At 47.4% G+C, this 16,827-nt stretch overlaps 1 protein-coding gene across 3 annotated transcripts in view; it reads right to left on the reverse strand.

The window, feature by feature from the left end:
* Positions 1-16,827, reverse strand: part of TLL2 (tolloid like 2) — a 100,243-nt gene that overhangs the window by 40,025 nt on the left and 43,391 nt on the right. The window contains exon 3 of one of the 3 annotated variants that reach the window (XM_076338595.1): positions 3,155-3,232. The exons of 1 other annotated variant lie outside the window; for it this stretch is intronic. In XM_076338595.1, coding sequence (XP_076194710.1) covers positions 3,155-3,232 — 78 coding nt within the window. Of the gene's footprint in view, positions 1-3,125; positions 3,233-16,827 lie in introns of those variants that run through there. One more of the 3 variants, XM_076338597.1, reaches the window with a different exon arrangement.

A 16,827-nucleotide genomic window follows, 5' to 3' on the forward strand; every position in this document is an offset into this window, starting at 1 on the left:
GGTGCTCAGTGCTGGCCATAAAACCTGCCTTGAGGATTCACGCAGGCTTCTAGGCAGGACCTGTACCTTGCACTGCATCTGTGCTGCTGCAGCTCTGTTCAGATACTGGTTACACCTACACAAGTTGCACTTTTAACGTAGTGTGAGTCTGATCCAGCAGAAAATACCCTCCGTTCAGAGCTTCCTGGCTGTTCACCCGCTATTCGCTGTGCCATGGGTGACCCCAAACCTCAAAGCAGCCTTAGTCCAGCTGGGCTTTCCTAGCATGTGTAAGGACTGTGCAGACACCATTTATTAGACAAAGCTGCCTGTATCACACAGCCAATGCATCAGCTGGAGTTGGGCAAAGGAATAATAGAATGCAGGGGTTGCCACACCTGCAGAGAGTGCTGGCCTAAAGGCAACTCCCTCCTCACCTCAAGAGGCAGCACTGCTGGCGGTGGCTCCTCAGTGCTGGCGGGCCTCTCTGAAGCTCCAAGAGGAGGGATCTAAGCTCCAGTTGTGGTCTTGTGATTCGTATGGAAATCAGCAAGACCAGCTACAGCTTTGCTTCCCAAGTCACAGACATGGGCTGCTGGGTTATGAAAAAGCACAAGCCCCACCGAGACCTTCCTCCAGTGACTAGAGGGGCTGCTGAGAGCCTCTTCTCCCATTCATCCCTCCAGCAGCAGCACGGGTAAGCAAACCACTACTGTCAAGGCTGAGGGGATCAAAACAATGGGAAGGAAATTAAGGCAGTGCAGGGGGATGGAAAGAATGAACTTCAAACCCTCCCTCCTGCTTCACCAGGTCCAGCCCTTCCCACTGGAGGCCTTGCTCTGAGCTGCAGGAGAAAGACAGGAATTTGCCTTTTGTTCCTCTTCCTCCTGAGCACCTCCCCGGCATGTCGGCTGCAGCCGGCATTTCAGAAGCTGCCCCATCCCTAAACCAGCTGCTGGACCCTGGAAGGCAGATGCTCTGAGGTCGGGGGTTCCCACAATGAAATAAGAACTCCCCTTCTTTGCATACACCTATTCCACAGAGGTACTGCTGGGACATTACAAGGGCCACAGCTGGAAGAAGGGAAAGGGTCTCAAGATACAAGTAATCTTCTGGATACCCGTCTCCCAGTCACAAACTGCTCCTGGGGCTGCCCAAAATCTCTGTGAATTTGCACACCGACAGCTTCTGCCAGCAAAGCCAAGTGAGGAGTCATCTGCCCCATGTTCTCCTGTGCCTGATGCAGCAGGAGCTCTGCACAGAGGACCCTGGGTCCACGCTTCTGTGCCACCAACGCTTCCATTCCTCACCAGCAACACACCTTCTTGGGCAAATTCTCTGCACCAGTCCTGCAACAGCTCTTGACTGCTCCTAAACCTTGCTAAAATTTTCTGCCTTTAACAACTTAAATTTGCAGTGGGTCCTTGGAGAGGCCTGACACACCCTCCTAGCAGGGACTTGGAGAAAGCAGGCAGCAGATGCCGTATTACCAGGGGACAGAAGAAATCTGGACAGCAAGCTTGAAGAAGCACTGCTTACAGCCACTGCCAAGTTGCATGTATGGAAGGGTTTCTTCAGTGAAAGGTAAAGCCATGCAGCCTTTCTAATGCTTAGTCTACCTGGACATAGCCTCTCTTACTGACTAGTACTATTGCTAAGCCTGGGACAACCAAGATCCTTTCTATAATCCCCCCCTCCCTCCATGATGAACAACACTCGGAGGTTTCCGTACACCAGCCGTGGGTGGGAGACCCCTGACACTGCCCACAGCCCAGGCAGCACTCTGCATCTGCAACGTGCTATGAAGCAGCCCCTGCTGCTCTCTGAAACTCACTCAGGGGCCTCCCAGCCTCCTCTGGCAAGCAGAGACAGCCCAGCTTTATGCCAACAGCAGCACCAGCCCATCTCTACGTGGAAACAGGCAGACAGAAACACCAACATAGCTTTGTAAGCAGAAGCACCTTCCTCAAGTGCTCTTGCCCACTGCTCCGCTGCCTCAGGCCTGCCAGCAGCTCAGGAGACATGAGCAACTCCAATGAGGGAATACAGCACTAGGCTATGAACACAGCAGCCATGAGTGCGAACATCCCCCCATGGATTGACCTGCTGCGTGGTCTTCCCCCTTTACAAGGGGGAAACAGTAGTCCCTCCTGCACACAGTTGGTTGCAATCATCTTGTATAGAGCAGGGCAACCATGTGGAAATGCCCGAAGATCAGAGGTCTGGACTGATCTTGTAAGCGATACCTTACCTACGTGAGTGGAAGAAGCCAACTGTAAAACTTGGCCTGGGTGATAGCCCTGCTTCAGGGAAACAGAAGCTTAAACTGGTTTAGCTGAAACATCCCTACAGCAAGGAGCAGCCAGCTAGCATTACATTCTCTGCCTTGGAGTAAAATGGTTTTGCTGTCCTGGTGACAGTCATGGTTACCTGTATGTACTAGGTCTGGCTGGGATGGAGTTAACTTTCCTCGTAGCAGCCCGTAAGGTACTATGTTTTGGATTTGTGGCTAAAACAGCGTTGATAACACACCAATGTTCAGGCTATGGCTGAACAGTGCTTGCACGGTGTCAAGGCTTTCTTTTTCTCACTCTGCTGAGCCCTCTCCACTCTCTAAGTGAGTAGATGTGGGGTAGGCAAGAAGCTGGGAGACGATGCAGCTGGGACAGCTGACCCAAATTGGCCAAATGGATATCCCATACCATATGTCATCATGCTCAGCAATTAAGAACTGTGGGGTTTTGTCTTGCAAGACAGCCACTGCTCAGAAACTGGCTGGCCATCAGTCCACTTGTGGATAGGAGTGAGCAATTGCCTTTATACCACTTGGGTTTGTTTTTTTTTTTCTCTTTCCTTCACTTATTAAACTGTCTTTATCTCAATCAATGAGTTTTCTCACTTTTGTTCTTCCTGCGCTCTCACCTATCCTGCTGGAGGAGGGGGATAGTGACCAAGCAGCTGTGTGGGTGCTTGGCTGCTGGCCGCGGTCAACCCACCACACTATACAAGGCAGACCCACCCTTGCAGAGAGTCCACCAACAGCAACAAATGCCTGGGCAAGGCTGGTCTCCTAGGCACGGAGGCACACACATGTACACAGGACAAAACGTGGTTTTACAGGGGATAAAAAAGTAAATAAAAGATACCCAAAGGTCTGGGTGGGGTACCACATTACCCTTTATAACTGCTTTGTTACTACGATTGGTTGAAGTGGCGTTCTCACTTGACACAAGAGACTGTTCTCCCAGGCCTCCTGCAAAGGAAAAAGAGCAGAGACACATCTCCTGGTGAGTAGGCTGGCAGAGCTCTGACATGGGAAGGACAGCAGCTGTCAGTGATGCCAGTTTGGGGTTTGCAGCCACAGAAACTGGCTGCTTTCCCTGTACAGGGAACAAGGACTAAGAGCCTGATAAAGCTGGGCTCTTCTCCTGGATTTGTTCCTAGCTTACAGTGACACCTTGCAACTCATTACCATCCTGTGCCTTAGTTTCTCCATGTACTGAATAGGCAGAAAGTCTCTTCTAGGGAAGCTAGTTCCATGGAGATTTACTGAGAATAGGAGCCATACTATTGCTACCATCCTCCTTGTAAGTATTGCTATTAAATCTCAAATTGAAAAAAGGTACACTGTCAAGGCAAAGAATGATCTACATTCAGACCAATAAACTCTATCAACTCTTATACATCTGGCCTGAATTCAGCTTCACCTGAAAATAAAAGTCCTTCTCTGTGATGCTAATACCCACTGGCTACCAAAGCAGGAAGAACTGTGTGATGTTAGCTCCTGGATATTTCTTGTGCCTCATCCAGTGCCAGCTACCCCTCCCTTTTGGAACAGGGCTGCCAGGCACACGGAGGTCCCCAGTTTGGCCACAGAGGTGGCTCCCTCCAGCTCAGGCACCAAAACAAAACTGGTTGGTCCCACTCTGAGTGCCTCCCTGCCTGGCTTTCCTATTTCCCCCATGGAAAACTGACTCATGATGTTCCCATGATATGCAAGACACCGACATGTTGGGGGAGAGATTTGACTGCTTGATGTCACAGCTACTGGGCACAGAAACCACAGCAGTTCCATGGCATCTTCATACCGGTGTTGTGCCTAACACTCTCCTTTCCTCCAGACGGCACTGCTGTGCTGGTGGGTGCTGCTCTCCCCACCAGCGTGCTATAGCAGAGCATTGCTGGCAGCAGGGTGCAGGGGCTGCAGAAGCAACCCCACCAGGTTAGGTTGTCCAGCACGCCAAGAGGGCTGAGGGGGGCTCAGTGCATCCAGAATCCTCTACCATAAGATAAAGAGTCAGGGAGAGATCCTAGCTCCCCAGAAAACTCACATTGCTAGGGAATGGAGATAGAGACCCCTGTCTATAGCCCCTACTAGTCTTTTGACCATTAAGGTACCATGATATTTAGCAATAGCCTAGTACTTGATTTTCGTTTTTCTGATGTATGACATAGAAATAGGATATTCCCTCAATACTGGATCCATTCTGCCACAGCAAAAGATTTAAAATGTCACCCAGTGCCAGAAATGGATTTAAAACAAACAATAACTTGTTCACACTTCTGTTTCAGAGGACTTCAGAATAGTTCTGCTCAGTATAAAGGAAAATACCAACTGTGCAAACTCACCTGTTCTGCAGGAAGCAAATTGAGATCTCCCTCTCTTACACAACGTTACCACTAAAGTCTGATTTCTATAAGCACCGTTATGTCCACCCTGGTACCTACAATCTTAAGGTCTACAGACAACCCTCCCATGAGCAGCACATAAGAGAGAATCACAACCAGGTAACACAGGAGAAGTTCCACTTCATGTTCACTTGGCTGCTGGGCTAGGAAGGTGCCAGACACAGTGAAGTTCTGAATGCTCACAGGCAGCTCACAGATAACTGCTTTAATCAAAGCAGTTTTCAGAGTGCTGGAAAGACCCTGAATTACGCATCTTCCGTCTTGATTTTGTAACTCTATTTTTCTGTTCACAAAATATTTCCTAATCATTCTTACCACCACCATCATCTCCAACTTCCCCTAAAATGCCTGTTTCTAAACTAACTCCCCCAATACTAGCCAGCAAAGCAAAAAAAAAAAAAACAAACCCAAAACCCAAAAAACCAAACCCAACAAAAAAACCCCCCAAAACTCAGAGAGGCTAAATATTTCAAAATGGGTAAAGAAGCAGAGGTATTTTCACAATATTGGTTTTCTGTGGTATTTTTCAGTTTCTTAAAAATGTCTAAATGAATAAAAAGTTCAGAGTGCTTAACAATACCAGTACCTACCACTGTAGGGTACAGTGCTTGTACCCTACCATAAAATCTACCCAGGGATCTGCTGATTGTCCCACCAAGGGGGGTGGGGGGAAAGGATGGAATCTCCAACATGAGGTGCATCAAACTGTGTACCTCAAAGACTCTCAAGGCTTGTTTAGATGTCTCTTGCCTGTGTGCAGAAAAATACATATGAATTTCTAAAAATCAGCATCTGGACATTTCAATAGGTGCAAATCTTCACAGTTTAAACCAGAATTCTACAAGGAAGGGGCTTGGGATGTTTCACACTGTTTCAGTGTACCTGCTCCAGCCTCTCGCTACATTGGTAACCTGAGCTATGCCAAATGCAATCTTTCAGGAAGCATTTAAAGTTCCTGGGATAGCTTTCAAATTTTGGCCATCTCTTAAATGCAGGTTGACCAACAATCATACAGTCTTGAGATTTGAATTCTATGTAGCACCAGCAGCTGCTGAGTGTGGGGAGGGAGGGAGCACTAGGAGATCACCCAGCAGCAAGACAACCTTCAGGACAGGGATAGTAGAAGAAAAATGCAGTGAAAGGGACAGAAAAACGGTTGGAAAACGGGGAAGGGGGAAGAGAGAAAAACAAGGGTCTTCTTTCTATAGCTGTCTGTCTTCCAGGTTTCCTGGGCTTTCTATTTTGCAAGGTCCAACTTGGGAACACCACAGAAGCCAGAGAGCAACTATACAGAGTATAGAAACCTGGGGAGCAAGCCACTGAACACTCACAGACTCAACATGGAAAACCAGCCCAGCATCTCTTTGGCAGGAAAGCTCTCCGCGGTGACTGTAGTAGGAGGGAGAACTCAAAAACAGTGCCTAGGGTGAGAAAGCACAACACGTGAGACAGCAAGATGCGTAACAGATAAATAAAACGTGCTTTGGGACTACATTCACAGCCTTAAGAAGGTGGTGCTGATACCACCACTGTTGTCGCACTCCCTCCTTCCCCATCGTGTTATCGTGGTTTCCCTGTGAGCAGAAGGGAGGCTGAATGAGCTGATCTCTGCAGAGGTATTAGCAAGAGCAAGTTTCTACAGTCTTGGTGGCAAAGTAAAGCAGGAATAGAATGATCAACCACCATATGCAGAAAGGGAGATGATAGTTAGTCATACAGCACTGCTGGATGCCGTGTGGACACTTCAGGAGGGATGTCCCACTTTCAAGAGAGCTGGACACCTTCCAGCCCTGAGCCAGTCTTGCTTTGCCAGCTGGAAAACTCTTCTTTTCGCTCTGGAGCTGGCTTCTTGCAAACCCTTCTCCAGCCCCTCCAAGGAGGCAAGGACAGGGGAAAAGGTACATCTCCGACACCTTGGAGGAGAACTGAGAGGATGGTATCAAATTCTCTGACATTATACTACTATAACTAATTAGAATATCAGGAAAGGGATGATGAAAGACAGCAATAAAATGAACCAGCGGAAAGTAAAATACTCAGACTCTCAGTTGACTATAGGTTAAAGCTTCCTGGTCCAAGAGACGCACTAAATCAGGGGATTGTCTCCCAAAGGAAGTGCCATAATTTAACAGAGCTTGACTGGACAAAAGCCACTAGATGTGTGAACAGGAACAAGCCTGATTCAACAAGATGGATTGCTCTGAACTCTATCACTCTTTTCCAGCCTCAATGTCCCATCCCAAGATTTCCCTTTGTTTTCTTTCATGCCCAGTCCTCGTCACTTCCTTAAGCCCAAGCTCAACAAAAGTTCCTCTTCTCAGTTAAATTTTACATCCCCAGGACTTCTCACCCCCCCAAAGTATGCTATTCTTCACACAATATCCCATTCCATTTAAAGGAAACCCCAACCGGCCATTCACCACCAGAATGATTAAGGCATGTGGTCTTTGCTGAAGCAAAGGATAATTTTGTATTTCTAAATAAATGCAGCTTGCTTCCAGTCACAAACAGATTGCTTCTTAATTGAACTTGGGAGGTGAATTATATGGTGAATTAGGGAAAAAGAACAACTCTGCATTTAGTGAATTGTTCCCCTAAGAGGGAACTGTATGGGATTGAATTGCAAATGATGGCACCAAACCCTACAGCCGGGCCCCCTCTCCTGCACCCGAGCTGCTGACCTCTGCCGTGCTGCAGTGTCATTTGCGCAGACTGCTTTTCCAAGCTGTGAGCACATTCTTTCCCAGAGATCAGTGCAAGCCTTGGTTTCTTATGCAAAGGAGATGTTTGAATAAACTAGTGTGACTAATGAAATCTACAACATCCTTGCATATTTCGTCTCATTGTAGCCGATGAAAAGGGAGAGCGCTACACAAAGGCCAGATATGGGTGTGCAGATATACCAGATATTTGCAAACGCTGCTAATCTCACTAGTACAGACAGGGAGCACCCATATCCTTCTCTCCCACAGGGGTGTTTTTGAATCATACATGAGAATTTTGGAAGATCCTGTTCCGATTCACTTGAGCTTTTAAACATTTCCTATCCTTATGATACCTAAACATATACCAAAGATTAAAGTGAATTGACATTTAGTCCTCTCTTCTGATTCTTCCCAAGAGAAGGCTAATGCATGATCCTAGCAAAACAAAGATAAGTAACTGACGTGCCATAATCAATAAATAAGGAAGCCAAGAAATGCACCTTGCATCTGGAAGCAGCTGCACATAGGTTGCAGGCAACGTGCAGGTCCTGTTGCTCCCTCAACACATTCCTGAAGTTGTACCTCTCTGTTGGACTGTTCTGTCACCTCTAAGAACGGAGCGGATTCCAACGTTACTGCTCCAGAGTGTGAAATGCCCACGTATGTATTGAAGCCTAATACCATTAGAAACACCGAAGAGGAGAATGGAGATTTTCAGTTTGACACAATGCTCTGTGGAAAGCCAATACAGTAATAAAAAGGCAGGCTTGGTCTACCGCTTACAGTAACCTGTAATGAGATGAGCAAAACAGGACTGACTTTTCTGTTTTTCAATATATATCCAGCAGTTAACAAGCCCTCCAAGATCACTTTCATCCTCAGTACTTCCCACCTGCTGCTGTGCCAGACCAGCCATCACCTTTCTCCAGCCTGACTGTTTAAGCTTTGTCTGCTTCTCCCACAACCAGGGATGATACAGAACTTGTTAGATCATGCCTTCGTGCAGGGAGCTGTACTAGATCTCCTAAGCTCTTTTAACTCCCACATTTTTGTGATTCAACCCTTCCTAGCAATTTGTCCTGCTTAAAAGCTACAATCCCAGCAGGACACAGCTGGACTCCCTAACTAGGTAACAGTTTCTGTGCACGACCTGGCAGAGAACACACAAGAGATTCTCGGCCCAGGCTGGGAATATTTCATCTTCTACCTACAGCACGCTTGTACAACAATTCATTTTTCTGTTTCCCACAGACCAGCACTGCGAAGGGAGCTTGGCTGACTGAAAGAAACGTCCAGTAGCTTAAATGCACCATAAATCTGAGATGAAGCCACCACGCTTGCAACCCTGGCTGAAGAACAGGTGCCTAAATTGTTTGCAGGAACTAGAGAGGCAGCCTGAGGTGGTAGGTATGGGTCCAGCGAAGCAGAAAGCAGCAGGCTGCGGCATCGTTGGGAAGAAAGCAGTTTCTCCCACTCTTCCAGAAGAGGAAAATGAAAATCCAATTTTGTTAAAAGAAGCCCAAGTTGTTCAGCTGGAACCAAAATAAAAGGCAACATATTAAGAGAGAGAGAGCACACAAAGCATGCCATCAAAACTATACTGTTTGCAGTTCCCTCGTACCACCAGCACAGGATAAAAGATGTGTAACCTGAGGAAAGAGCAGGAAGCAGACTCCATTCAGTACCCATACTTCCCACAAGAGAGGGTGGGACTAGGAGAAGTAGTAATGTATTGGACCTGAACATTTGGTCTTCTACAAGATGCAGCTTAGGGTTGGAAGTATTTATTGCTGTGCATGTTCTGCCTTTTTTTTTTTTTTAAAGCCCAGGTAGTCTGCACCACCAAAGAGGGGGCAATCAGATCTCTTACTCAATAAAGCTTCTGTGCTTGCTTCCACTTGATTACAAACCATGAGGGGCTTCTTGTCTAAAAAAAGGAGAGGAAAGCTAGGCAAAGCAGCTAAGCAGCCCACTGGTGAATCGGGACGCACGTAGTGGGCCTAGAAATACCCACCACCCTCCTATTGAGTCCCTCTAAGACCTCAAAGCTGCTTGAGAGGCAGTTGACTTCTAAAACATTTTACCACCACGCGTCTTCTAGCTTTTATCTGAAAATACTTCTCTGAACCACCTGAAACCAAAGGAGAAACATCAGTCTATCCCAAGGTATGTCAAGCTTCATTTTCAGACTATGCCTATCTAGAATTTTAGTCTAAAACCCAACTACTGCCAATAGGAATTGTAGGTGTCTGAAAAATCACAGTTTGAGAACACAAAATGCTCCTACATAGGAAGTTGGATAGGATGAAGCTTGCAACATCTCCCTTTTTTCCAAAGCGGAAAAGTTCCCATTAAAATCAAAACCTCCCACCTTCAGAGCACTTCCAAGCCAGGATAATTTTTCCCCTCCAGACCAATGAAGACCCTCTGCATGTTCACTGCGTCTCCTCTTCCTTCCCTGGTTGCTGTCCATACAGGGGAAGGGCTCCATAGCTGAACTTGGAAAGTAGCTACCACCACTACGTTCATCACCTCCGTTGAGGACAAAGGAGTCCGCAAGTGAGCGCTGAGGACTTTGCCAGGTTCTCCTATTTTTCTGATTTAGCACAGAATAACCTGACTGTAAGCATAATTATCTGGTCTCAGGCGGATCAAACTGCAGCAAGACTTTTTCTAATATGTCTTACTGTGGAGGAAAGGCCATTTCAGAGCTGGGACACAACCAAGGGACAAAAGCGTCACAAAATACATTTAAAAAATGATTAACAACTCCCCTGCCTATGCCTCAAAACACCTCGCTTTCGTAGTCTCATTCAATATATATGCTAGTCACATGCCACAGCTTAGAGACTGGATTTCAAACAGAGTCTACAATGAAGCATCAACAAAACCAAGAAGTGCAGGTAATATTAAACACTTGTCACCGTTCAGAGCTTCAGTCCTGGTGAACTCTGTCATATTATGATCACCAGAGAAGCTTCTGGAAGAACAGGATAAGTCAAACTTGATGTGACACGCTGCTTTTTAACTTCCTCATTAACCAGTGGTCAAGAACTTTTTAGTGTAGAAAAAACACTTTATTGCACTGGATTTTCTAACCACAGAGAAAGTAATAATTTTATTAAAACAAGCTCTGCTGGGAAAACGCATTCAGAATGCGGAACAGATGTTTCTCAGAGCTGGTGGAGAGTCTATAGCAAAAACCTTTCATAAACCCCTGGGCCCTGGAGATCTGAGCAAATGATTGGCGATAGATCCTTCAGCATTTCCTGTCAGTGGAATAGCTGACGTTCCCTCAATTTACTTAAAGAAAAATAAATTAAAGAGGAGAAGAATTCCGAACCCCAAATTCCCTGCCGGAATCTGTTTTTCATATTCAGAGTAAGCTGACTAGCTGCAATAACTCAGGAGAGTCCCAAGGTCCAGAGGCTTGACAAGCAGATGTGTCATCTCCACATCAGCTCTGCAAATGCTTATGCAGGGCGAGGAGACTGGCCTCCCAGGGAAGTTCATGAGAAGAGGAAGGTGAACACAGCTAAGCAAACGCAGGGCTGCCACAAACATGAGCTGCAAAGCACTTAACGCACCAAGCCCTTCTGCTGGCCATCCATGTTTGGAGCAGCACAGCAGGCAGAGCAGAAGCGTAGGCGGCACCGTTCCACAACACCCTGTATTTTCCCTGGGCGCTCCCTGCTGTTCTGGAAGTGGCAGCATCACTTTTCTACTGTGATGCATCTTCTTTTTAAAGAAGGCATTGCAAGAAATGGGACAACCTGACCCAACCTCTCCACCAACTTTTCAACTGAGAGTCAATGCTTAAGGGGAGCAACGCTCTCTGGAGACAAGGAAGGACTGAGAAGACTGGAAGGGGCTTTTTCCTGCAGGCTGCAACAACCACCTCTGTTCCCTGGGGTAAAAAGACAGACAGATGAGAGAGACAAGAAAGAAAAAAAGTTACCTACAACCTGTGTCACGTCACTGATTTCTTCCAGTGAGAAAGAGTCCTGCAAGTCCCTGGCTTACAGTGCTTTTACTGAGGCAAGTGAAAATTAAAAGCTAAGGTGAGTACACAAGTACTTTGGCCATGTGCATGTCTCTGCTGCACGGCCACGTCCCCACATACAGTACGCAACTTCTCCCCTCCCAGCACATCAATGCAGTAATGTGTAGCACCAACTATCCCCCTACCCTGTTGCACTTGCTTTCTCGTCAATCTGATGGATCAAGATCTATTTCTAACAGCACCTGTCTGCCTCTCCATCACATTCCTCTCGATTCACAACAGTCCTCCTCCTTCCCTGTCTCTCCTTTGACAGGAAAGAAAAACAGAAGTGAACTTGCAGGTGATAAGGAAACTGTAAGAGCTGGCTTGGGTTCGCCCATTACCGTTCTAGCAGGCAGTACAAACCCTCCCGGCCCCCCTCTGCTAACTTCCCTTTCCCTCTGACCTGCACAGTCTAATTGCTTCGGCCTCACCCTACTCCGGGCCCCTTCGCCACCGCCACGCACAGCTCCCTGCGCTGCCTTGCAGCATCCCCCTGCCCCGTTCCAGCTGTGGGCTCCCAGTCAGAGCCCAGGGCTCTCCGCAGCCCGGCCAGACCGCTCCTCCCACTCAGCCTTCCTAATCCTTTTGGTTTCCCCCTACCTTGTTTATACTGGATAAAAATTAACTCAAAATGAAAACACTACACTGGAAGCTAAATTATATTTGAATGCAATTAAAACTCCTTCCATGGAGAGTGTGTGGTGCCAGCACAGAGACCCTTCTTCCAGCTTGCTTTCTGCCTGGATATTCAGACACTCCCAATCCTGGAGCTTCTTGGAGAGTTTTTGGTGCCTTCTTACCCCCCAGGAGCCTGCACCATGTTTAACAGACAGTTGAGCACCCTAAGTAGATATAGCTGAGACACCCCGTCTGCTTGGTTACCTACCAGCTCCACCACAGCTTGTTTAAAGGACACCCCAAACTGACTGCCAACAGCAGGGAAACTGAGGCATAAGCCAGCACTGAGGCAATAGGGCAAGTGGGGCTTGAAAAGCTTTGGGAGCACAAGCCAAACGTGGCCATTGCTGGGTAGCCTTATGCCACCTCCAGCCCCACAGTCAAACAGATGCCTGAATCATTTGCAGTTATTAAAGAAGCCATGGGGGAGCTGGGGGGGAGGTAAGTGGCAGAGGAGCTTCCCTCACTGCAGTGAGCTGCCCACAGATTGCTGCTGGCGGAGTAGCTGCCCCGTCCATCCCAGGGACGGCTGCAGTTCGGTGGAGGAGTCAGGTCTCAAACCCACGCTCTGCCACAAACTGACTCCAGGATTCAGCAACACCATCAACTGCGAAAAGAAGAGCGGCTAATCCCCTCCCCAACACAGCTTTATACCTCTCACAGTATCTTCTCTGCTCTAGGAATTGGAACAGCAAGATAATCTGAATATTTCCTTTTGCCTCTGATCTTTGCCCCGGAGAAACTTGTTACCCGTTCCCCAGGGCTGTCCAAGTCACCATCTGGCCTCAGAACCACAGCAGCAAACGCAGGCCAGCATTTCAGCCTAAAACTAATTTGCTTTCTTTCCCCACTTGACAGCTGAATAAATACTTTGTCCTTGCCATTTGAAAAGGGGAGCTGCAGCGAAGGTTTTTTTGTCCACTGTAGCTACAAACGCCAGCCTTCTTTCCAAATTAGGCCTGAACAAGCAGCTCGAAATGAACACATTTCTTCCACAAATGTAACTCCTTTCTGCTCACAATCAACCACAAGCAGTTTACAACTTCTTCTAATTTATTTGTTGCTTGCTATTATCCCTCAAGCCACTTTGGCTACCGATTGTTTCTTGGACCTGCCAGCTATTTCACTGAACGGGGTAAGCAACTTTTATTTTGTGGGCACGGCAACATTCCTGCTTGAAAGGAGAGACTCTGAGGGTCAAGGCACCCAAGCCCGCCTCGCGGAGCGACCATCCTGCAATGACTGCTCTCAGAGCTTATTAGACCCTACTCTTTCACTGACCGTTTCTGCCTCCAAAATCATTTGCTAAAACACTCTCGGAAATGACAAGGCAGCCTACACAGTTGAGGCAAATTTGATTTTTCATTCAAGCAAGTATTCAAGGAAATTAGGCATTTGCCCAGCTCTGAAACAAATGCATGATTTAGGCAATTCTGCAGTTATTGGCTAAGCACTGTCAAATTTTACAATTAGGGTAATGGATTTAACTTCCAATGTAATTTCCATATGGATAAGCTGATCTCCTCAAGTACATTTGCCCATGTGTTCCCTGCATCACAGTTAATTAATATAAAGCTATTTAATAACCTCCATTTAAACACAAAAGACTATTCAGACTCTTCTGGCATCAGTAAAAAGAACAGCCTCCCAATGTGTTACACCAGCTGTAGACAAGAGCGAAAGAAATTTAATTAAGAGCGATCGAGAGCAAGACAGTTGCAAACGGAAATCAGATGTTATAAATGCTCTACATGGTGACCACCCCAGCTCCGTAAAGGGTTAATAAGGCTGTCTAGCACCAATTTCCAGGTGCTTGAGATGTGCCCAAAAGAGAACTTAGGGGATGGGGAAAGCAGCGGGGCCAGGAGCCAAAGACAGGCAAAGTCAAGCAGGGAGCAGCAGGGATTCAGCATTGTCTGTGCAGTGACCCTGCTGCAGCTATGCCCAAATCTGCAGCTATGCCCAAAGCTGACGGTGGCACCACGTTGAATACGAAGGAGTTATAGAAACAGGCTGTTTGGAAGCAGCTTGGACCATGGCATCAACGTATATAGTTTCTGCAGATGTCTTTGGGTGCTTAAAGAAAGTTAATTGCTCATTAACAAAATCCAAGCTGATTAATTTCTGATGTGCAGCATTTGACAAGAGTGATACTGAGTTACTGCCTTCCTGGTGGATTTCTGAAAGCAGCATATGAATTGGACTCACAGGATAAACACCACCAAAGTTTCCACTAAGAATGAATAAGTGGCAGAGTTTGAAATAGCTGGGGATTTTTGTTACAATGGAGAGAGCTTTATTGCTTGTGTGGATTAATTCGAGCAATATTGCAGAGCTCATAAAATCACTAAAAGAAAAACTATGTAAGGCTGAATTGTTGGCTGCGCAGCAGAAATAAAACCACTTATTTTGACAGGCGGGAGGCCACCATCCAGAAAACTTGATTTCAGGGAACAGTGCATTTACAAAACAAACTTTGTGGTGCATGTGACCAGCTGCCATCGGGAACCTAGACAAGAGGAAGAAATACATCTTACTCCACGGGGAATGCAGAGCAAGTAGCAGGGCTGTGTCATTCAGGTTTTGCTCTTGCAAGGGCCAGATGGTATCTTCACCTATTGCTTGGGACTCTCCTTACCCTGCCCTGCAGGACCTCTATCAAAAGCAAAGGGGAAAAAGGAGATAGACTTTATTTCTCTTTCAGTGAGTGAAGCATTTCTCTGCTTGTCACAGGCCAAGTTTGGAACACCACAGCCCACTGTGCGAAGGAACACTGCAAGCCCCACTGGCCCCAACTGGTTTTGAAGCAACGTGTCATACTGGAAAGACCCTAGTCCAAAGAAAATTGGACCCTGCATACCGTTTGGTGCGACAGGTGGAGTAAAGACTCTAGCACCTCTTGTTGCTACCCAGGCACATCACAAGCAGCACCTCACTGCCTAGGGAGGCGGTAGACAGCCCTCCATTAACATCTGATGTTGATTCAAACATTACCTAGCACTCAAGGACCACTCTCTCCCCCCATCATAATCCAAGGTCACATAGGGACTGTACAAAACACAGCAAAAGTAGGAACGAAAACCACATTGGGAAGCAGGATAAGGGAACAGTAAGACAGCATTTGTCAGCATGTGAGACAGCTCTCCGTGGGTATCACCTAAGGGAGAGGTCTGAGGAGGCAAGTAAGGACAAGAACAAACTCCCTTCGGTGAACATAGGAAGGGAGAAACTGCCAAACACGCTGAAGCCGCTCCAGGCAGGGGCAAGGTGAAACTGCCTCCTGAGGGAGGAGAATACAGCACTACGGGAAGGGGCTACGGGCCCTTCCCCGGGATGACTGGGGATCTCTGAAGCAGGAGAGCTGAATGTGCAACACAAAGGAGCTTGTGGAGCGAGGCAATCAGAAGAATCCCCCGCATGTACAAGGGCAGGAGCAAAGAAAGGAGCTGCTGCTCTGCAGCTCTCTCGTGCCCCCACAATGAACAAATAGTGGAATTCTTCCTTACCTGGAAGCAAGCAGTACAGAAAGGGCTAAACAGCCCAGTCAAAGGCACAAAGCTGGCCTGCGCTGCGCTTCTGGAAGTGCAAGACGCAAAGCCCTCCAGAGCAGAATCCGTGCCTGTGAACTGCGCTGCAGCTCACTGGACGGGCCAGCACATACGCCATGCAGCAGATCCCCAGGGCTCTAGACCCGAAGCCTGTGCGATCACCCCACAGGCACTGTCCGACTGCCAGACAAATCCAGTAGCAGTGGCAGGATGAGAACGGGCAGACAGGCCTGACAAGCCAACTTCCCCGCTCCTGACAGCCACGGACCAGGGTGACTCAGGGCTGCTTGTCCAACCTTGCAAGGGAGATCTGTCCTCTTTGCACATATACACCTCCCATGCTTTGGCACCTTGACTTGATCACCTTCTCTCCTCTCCTCCCGTCAGGCACCAAACTGGCAGACTCTGTTCCTGTGACTAGCAAAAGGGCATCCCTATGATCAGCAATTAGGGAGGAAAAGCCCTCTCAACGTTTTCCAAAAAGGACTTCAAGTTTGTACTCAGGAATCAAAAAAGAAAAGCATCTGGAGTGAAAATATCAACCCTAAAGATTAGCATTTGCTAGCGGGACAGCCTTAACTACAGGGGGAATTAAAAGGTTCATCAGCAACAGTCAAGGGTCACGGGTTTTCCAGGCAATTATCTTTATTCTGGAAAATCAGGCAGGTCTGAGAAGGTTGCGATAGGATTGAAAAACTCTGGGCTGGAAAGAAAAAACACAGTATCTGCTTTTCTGCAAAGAGAAGATCACTGGCTTATTGCACAGAAATGTGGAACTGGGAGAGGGGGTAATTCAGAAAAGCAGTGTGAAGAGCACTCTCAGCCCTAGAGGGCTTAACCAATTCTTCCAAAGGAGAGCTCCTGCCTTGCCTTAGCAAACTACAGAACTACGGGAAATTCATTTCATGGTTGTCTGCTCTGGTAAAACCCCTGACTGAACGGACTCAAAAAGGTGAATATTGGGGCTAGTCATAGGAAAATCATTTGGCACAGCTAAACAAACCTCAGCATCAGGCCAAGCGTCAGGCGTTTGGCACCTACCTTTCCGCAGAGCGGGCTGAGGCTCCTCTTCCTGTTAAGAGACTGCATGGACTCCAGAGAGACATCCCTAGAGTGCACGTCACGTGTTGTGGAAAACTGAAAGGAGGTATGCAAACAGATGGACAGAGCCCTCAGACAGGTC

The sequence above is a fragment of the Aptenodytes patagonicus genome, chromosome 5, assembly GCF_965638725.1.
Source record: "Aptenodytes patagonicus chromosome 5, bAptPat1.pri.cur, whole genome shotgun sequence".
Classification (NCBI taxonomy): domain Eukaryota; kingdom Metazoa; phylum Chordata; class Aves; order Sphenisciformes; family Spheniscidae; genus Aptenodytes; species Aptenodytes patagonicus.